Genomic DNA, 6,748 nt, shown 5'->3' on the forward strand with positions numbered 1-6,748 from the left:
CTTAGATTTATCATTTAAATTCAGCTGAAATGCTGCAAACTACCAATAGCAAAGATGACACAAATGGCACTAGGATGGGGGAACATTACAAAAGAAAGGGGAGCACGTATGAAAACAGTTGTTTTAATGATTTTAATCAACTATAAAGTAGTTATTTTTATAATCTTTTAACTTGGGGGGGTGGGGGAGTTTTACAACTCAAAATATTGTCAAAGGATTTAACAGTGATAAATTCAATAGGTCCCTGGAAAGATCCCAAAGCTATTTAAAAAAATTCTTATGAAATTATAAAATAATAAGGTAGATGATACTTGCTATGGACTGCAAATCAACTGATACAATTTCAGAGAAAAAAAATTCTTAAAAAGCTGGGGTAGTCAACAAAAAGCTTTTTGTTGACTAAATGTCAAATGACAAATGTATTTTTGCCTGACTGTTTGGAGTTAATGTTGATGCTCCCATGAGTTTGGCATAGGACATTTGTTTCTGAACTTGAGGCCCTAAATAGATAGAAACTTTTGATTTGATTGAGCTTGCATGTTAACAGGGGATTTTTCCGCTGAAAGTCTTGTGTAATTACTGATTCTAATTGTTTCTATTTTCTCTGTTGTTTTTTGTGTTTTGTTTTGTTTTGTTTTGTTTGGGTTTTTTTTTTTTTTGTTTTGTCTGCTTTTGGAACTCACGACTGTGCAGTGAGAAGGACACTAAAGAGTGGGCTAACACCAGAAGAAGCCAAAGCACTGGGCCTCATCAGCACTTCTGAGATGCAGGTTTGACATCCCAGAGATGGCCACAAGAAGAGCCGATCATCGGAAGCACACAGGCTGACACCCCTTCAGCGTGGCATTGGACTGCCAGCCTCCTCTGCTGCTCCCAACATCCCTTCCTCTGTTAGTTCAATTTCAGTAAGCAACAAAAGCAAAACCCCACATCCAGGGCAGAAGAAGGGTGTGCCACAGCTCAGCATGACATCCAGACAGTAACTGAGGAAGCATTTGAGTGTTCCTAAGTGAAAGCACATGGCTTCTTCTTCTCCTCATGTGGGTAGGAGGGGGCTCTCTAAGTTATCTGTCATTATGTGAGCTGTGTTTATGTTGGCTTTCCTTGTGCCCTGTTTTAGTCATTGTAAATGTATGGTGTTTTGTCAATGCAAGGAACAGTCCTTAAAGAGGCAAAATAACTCCTGTTACAGCAACACATATTTCCCTCAAGCAGATTCATTAAGCAAAGATGCACAGTCTGTGCAACCCTGTGGTTTGTTGGGTATTTTATTATTTTGCCTCCAAAGAATGTAAAAATGTATGTGTACCTTTGTATATGTACAGAATGAATGTGTGGACATGTGTGCATGTATCTGTACATATGCAGTCATGGTGTGAAATCATGCTTTTGCTGAAGCCAGCTGGACCATGATTTTCACTGTGGGGCCTTACTGTTCCACCTGGACAGGAGGAAAAGAATGTCTTTTTTGCAGGAACTCAGTGTTGTTCAGTGTGATTCACCCTGTGGGGCAGGCCATGGCCTGCAATACAATGGAGAGTTTAGGATCCTGAATTCATGTGCATTAATGCACACCCACACTGTACATAGCAGCATGCACACAGAGGAGAGAACATAATTCCCCCCTCTTGCTGAGCTGTGGTTGTACTCAGCATTTGTACAGTTTCAGAGAGATCAGCGTCAGCAGTTTTACATACTCGATAAGTGCATTTGAATGCTAAGATCAAGAAGTTTTGTTCACTTGCCTGTGCCCTTCATGCTGCTTTTCTCTGCTGCAAGATAATGTGGTGGTGATTTTATTTCAATTTAATGAATCTGAATATGAAATAGCCCTGCTAAAAAGCCTGCTGTGTTTTTGCTGTTCTTTACTGGTTTTTTGTGATTATCCTTGATACCAGTGGAGTGGGTACCACAGTAAACAGCTCCAATATCTTTGCTCTTATCTCACAGTTTTATAACAGACTTTTATAACAGCCCTCTGCATGTTTGAAGAACCTTTAGTCAACTCATCTGCCTTGAAGTGGAGGACATGTACAGCAGTGAAGAAGAATTGAACAGTCACCCCAGCCAGTGCTGAAGTATTTTAGAGAACTGCAAACAACAATAACATAAAGGGAACTTTTAAGCCAAAGTCTGTATATGTCCAATAGATCCTCAAGGATGCACAAGATTGTCTCTTTCCATTGCCTTAGCCTCTAAGATTAAGGGTATGTCTGCACAGCAGTAACAACTGAGACTTTGTTCAAACTGGTTAACTGAGGAGCTGCAGCAGTTTAGTCATGGTAACAGGGTTCCATTTTGGCTGCAAAACACACTTGGAAAATAGAGTTAAATAATAGTCTATGCTGGGGTCCTAATGCCATAGCAATGTTACTTTTGGCACCCAGGCTAGGTAGGTACTTCAGGTTATTCTACTCTGCTCTCTTTAAGGACAGGATAGTCAGTGGAGATTGTTCAAGAGAGTTGAACTAAACACAATAAACCTCTGAAACCATGGTCATCCATCACATTGCATTGAGCACAGCATCCAAGTGATGGCAGAGCCAGGCAGCTGGCAACACTGCAGGGAGACCTGTGGCTGAACATCCTACCTATGCTGTCCACACTCTTGATTGTAACATTTCATTCTTTATCTGCCGATGCCTTGAATCTCCCATGGAATAAAAAGTCACTAATGAACAATGGTTCTTAAGAACAGCATTGAGTTTGATTTGGTTTTCCCCTTAATTTGTTAAAAAGACAATTTTACAAGTAGACAGGAGGCAGTAGTTGGGTAATCAATACAATATGTTGTGTATATGAGGGCTATGGAAAGGAAGAAGCTGGTTAGGAAACAGAAATGGCATATAACTAATTTCACTGTGAAACAGGCAAGACCTTTGAGCATCTGGATTTTGAAGTGGATCTTTATGTGCTGCTCACCACTATGGACTTTTAAAATCTTGCTTAAGGATGTTTAGAACAAAGAACTGAAAGTAATGGGGGTTCGTGGAGGTGTTTGAAGTCTGAAACAAGAGGAAGACACCCTGAATGTAAACGGTCATGTGGAACTGTCCTACTTGCTAAGTGATAAAAAACCAAAAATGCAACGAAGCACATTTATGCTGTCAAAGATCCTATATTTGATTGGAGGGAGAAAATCAAACAAGTCCTTAAAAATTCATATTTTAATTAAAATATGCTGAATGTGCATAATTGGTGACCACTGGGCTATTGGTGGCCACTTTCTAACAGGGAACAAATTTGTGTTTCATTTAAGCATAGTACGGCACCTGTCTCTGAGACATACCAACGCTGGTGAATTCCTAATGGTTGGTCAGATGTATTTTCTAAATTGTGCAAAAGTTTATATGCTCCTTACTAAGGAGAATATTATATATGGGGAATAATAGAGGTTGGGATAGGTTCGGTGGGAAAAAATGGTGGTTTCTTTCAGATTCTCTGGATGTGTCTTGCATGTGAAGCAGATTCTTCCTTTTCTGTTCTTCCATGGCATTCGTTTTTCAGTTTGTGCTCTCTATCTGTAAAACTGATAGCAACTTTTCTGAGGAATAACTTGGTCTTGTTTATGCACTAGTATACAGTCAGATAAATTCCACTGTCCTCACCATTTATTGTAACAAGATGATCAGACTCAGTGTAGCCCAGTAACTATAGGAGAGATTTCCATTTTGGTTCCTGATAAAAAAGACTGACTAATCTGTAAGGGGGCAGTATTTCCTCCAGAGTGCCAGCATGCCCTGACTGTGGAAATAACATTTCTTCCCCTTCATCTAACTAGTGGATTCCAGATGAAGTGGAGGAATTAATTATATCTGTATGCCTCCCTCTGCCTAGGGAGGTTATAATCTTAAGGTTTTGAGCTACTGCCTGCCCTTCCATCGTTGGAAGAACTCACCATAAGGATGTAACACTTGTTTTAAGACAAGTTTTGTGTGAGATATGGATTGGTTTCTGACAAATATAAAAGTCTTGGATACACAGTGTAGTAACACATGTTCCCATTTCTCACTCAGAGATCCATGAAGGCTGTTTTTAAACACTTGCAGCCATAATAACTACCTCTCTTTCCTTTCTGATAGATACAGTCAGCTGCAGATGCAGTGCCCAGAGCACTGTGTCTGCTTGACTGCCACCATAAAGCCTTCCTGATCTGACTGCTGAGGTAAGCTTTAGCACATGAAATTACCTCCAAAGGGAAGCTATCCTAATTTTCTTTCATCTCAATGTTTAAAAGCCAACTGCATGCAAATGCTTTCTATAATCTCATTCCCAAGTGGAGACAACGCTCAGTAGCAGTTGCAGTGAAGAAACCCCCAGGGAATGCTTGTGTGCCACACTCGAGAGTAAAAGATCCCTCACAAAAGTTAAATTCATTGCTCTTCACTCTTCAGTCAGGCCAGGCACCAGATTCATGGATTCCAGATGTTTTATAGCCCCTTGGCTGCTATGTATGACCTTTCTGTTTGATAGCTCCTTGTCCAGAATCCAAAATCAACAAAAAAAAAGGTGGTTTAGTGAGGGTCTGTCTTTCTCCCTTAAATACTGGAAGTAGCTTCAAACATGATTTTAAAAATACTTTTTTTTTTCTCTTTTGACACCCTTTTTCAGTGAATCTTTTCACTGGTTGATTCTGTCAGCAAAATAACACATCAGTTTTGTAGATAAACAAGAGTTTGACTTTAGTGTAATAGATACTCACATGTGAATATCAAGGTATGAGTTATTGTCCTAATTACAGAAATTTTGAGTCAGTCATGATGTGAGTGAACAGCAAGGACCTTCTGTAAGGTTCTACAGGACAGCACCTTAAATCCCTGGTGTGCTGTGCTCTAAATGTACCCTGGCTAACACTAAAAGCTATTGAGAAGTTACATTGAGGATTTCAACAACCACCACAACCCCCAGGGGCACAATGCCATTGCAGGTGCAGCAATGGTTCCTTCTGTCAGGCATCTGCCCTGCAGCAGCCTCCCTGGGGATGTAACCACAGCCAGTGGCTGTCCAAAACGTGTGGCTGAGGGCAGCAGTCTGTGTTCAGGTTCACTGTGCAGCTGTGGCTATTGCAATGCTTTGATTTCACAGAGATGAAATGGGAACAAAGTGCCAGCCCACCAGTTTCACATCCTTCCTCCTTCCTCCTTCCACTGCAGCTCATGGACAGGCACACGCACTGCCTGCCTCTATCCAAAGGATGCACAGGGACATGGTGTTAGGCAGAAGCAGGAGCATATTCCTCTCTCCTTTTCACTCCTGTAGCTCACTGCACATGTTCCAATCCTCCCATTACCTTCAAGGCGGGCTCAGTGTGCACTGGTGGGCAGCCTGACCCTGGGACACAGTCGGATGGTGGCTCTGTGCTTGCAGCAGCAGGATGCAAGAAACACTTGTTTAAGCTGGAAGGGATACAAATGTTGATGTTCATCTGGAGGAAAAACTGTCAGGTACTTACAGGCTCTGAAAGAAAATAAACTGAAATGGTTTTTGAATGAGAAAATGCTTGGTTTAGGCAACCACTGAAAATCATTCACAAACACTTGAACAGCATGTAAGGCCCACCTTTCTTTGCTTCAACTGGGGCAGCAACTGGCTCAATTGGCATTTCAGATGTGAAAGATGTGAAACCCCAGGAAGTTTTTGGCAAACAGTTTAATAGTTACATAGCCAGGAGTTTCAGAGATGTAAAGTTTGATGTTTATGCCAAAAAAAAAAAAAAAATCTAATTAGTCCCATTTCACATTGAGTGGCAGATAGAGATATATTTTGTTTAATCGCTATCTAATACAGAGGCTTCTGTGAAAGAAAAGGTTTATTTGTAGCATTGGATACATTTCTCCTTTTTAAAGACTGTCTTTGCGCATATAGTGTCCTTTTTTTGTGAGCTGGGAATTGTAAAAAAATGTAAAGTAGAAGAGGATGTGTTTCTTAGACAAAGGAGAAATAATGTAAAATTGTGTAAATGTCACTACTCATGTTTTTCCATGTTCTGTGTAGCATAGTGTAAAATAGGCTCTCCAGCAGTGTTATTCTGTGAATTGTAATTTAAAAAACAAGCCATGCATGGTCAGAGATATTATCTACAGGTTCTTTTGGTTGAGTTTTTGGATTTGTTTGTTGTTTTCTCATTTTAGGTGAATTCATTCTGTGTTAAATTTAATTGTCCATGAAAATGCATTTTTGTTTCTGTTCTATTTCATAAAGAACTTGAATTACTCTTTTAAGATTTTATTACACACGAAGCTCACCTACCGTTTGTATTGATCCTTCAGAAGCTGTGTCATGTTTAGTGTAAACTAGGGGGGATTTTATATTTATCTGCCTCTTCTCCCCCCACTCTTCCCACTTAACTGTCTGGAAAGATCCAATCACACCCTATTTTTTTTTTTCTGTGCCATGCAGGGTCAATATGGAAAACTGACCACAGACCAGTGTCCAAAAGTTCTTGATATAAGTAGTTGAAAAGCTCACCTCTACAGCGTTATGTAAACACATCTTGCAATAAAGCTTTATAAAGCACTGACTGGGCTGGTTCTGGTTTTGTTGATAAAGCCAATCATGGGAGCTTGGGTGGAAAATGGATGGGAAGGAAGATCATGAATTATTTTTCCTCATTTCCCCCATGTGCCTGCAATGCCATCATGTGGACATCAAAACAGCTACCAGTAAGCCGAGTGGCCTGATCATAAAAAGCTGATCCTTTACACCTAGTTCCACAGTTTCAGCCTCATTCCTAATCTTGAGAGGGGAA

General features: G+C 40.3%; 1 protein-coding gene across 4 annotated transcripts in view; it reads left to right on the forward strand.

Annotated features, from left to right (window-relative positions):
- The window catches only part of FHOD3 (formin homology 2 domain containing 3), a 376,449-nt gene extending 369,933 nt beyond the window's left edge, over positions 1-6,516 (forward strand). For all 4 annotated transcript variants that reach the window (XM_059470757.1, XM_059470747.1, XM_059470732.1 and 1 more), the window contains one exon: positions 694-6,516. In XM_059470757.1, the coding sequence (XP_059326740.1) occupies positions 694-763 (70 nt within the window). In that variant the 3' untranslated portion in view covers positions 764-6,516. The remainder of the gene's footprint in view (positions 1-693) is intronic.
- The last annotated feature ends 232 nt before the right edge of the window (positions 6,517-6,748 follow it).

The sequence above is a fragment of the Ammospiza nelsoni genome, chromosome 1 (assembly GCF_027579445.1).
Source record: "Ammospiza nelsoni isolate bAmmNel1 chromosome 1, bAmmNel1.pri, whole genome shotgun sequence".
Classification (NCBI taxonomy): domain Eukaryota; kingdom Metazoa; phylum Chordata; class Aves; order Passeriformes; family Passerellidae; genus Ammospiza; species Ammospiza nelsoni.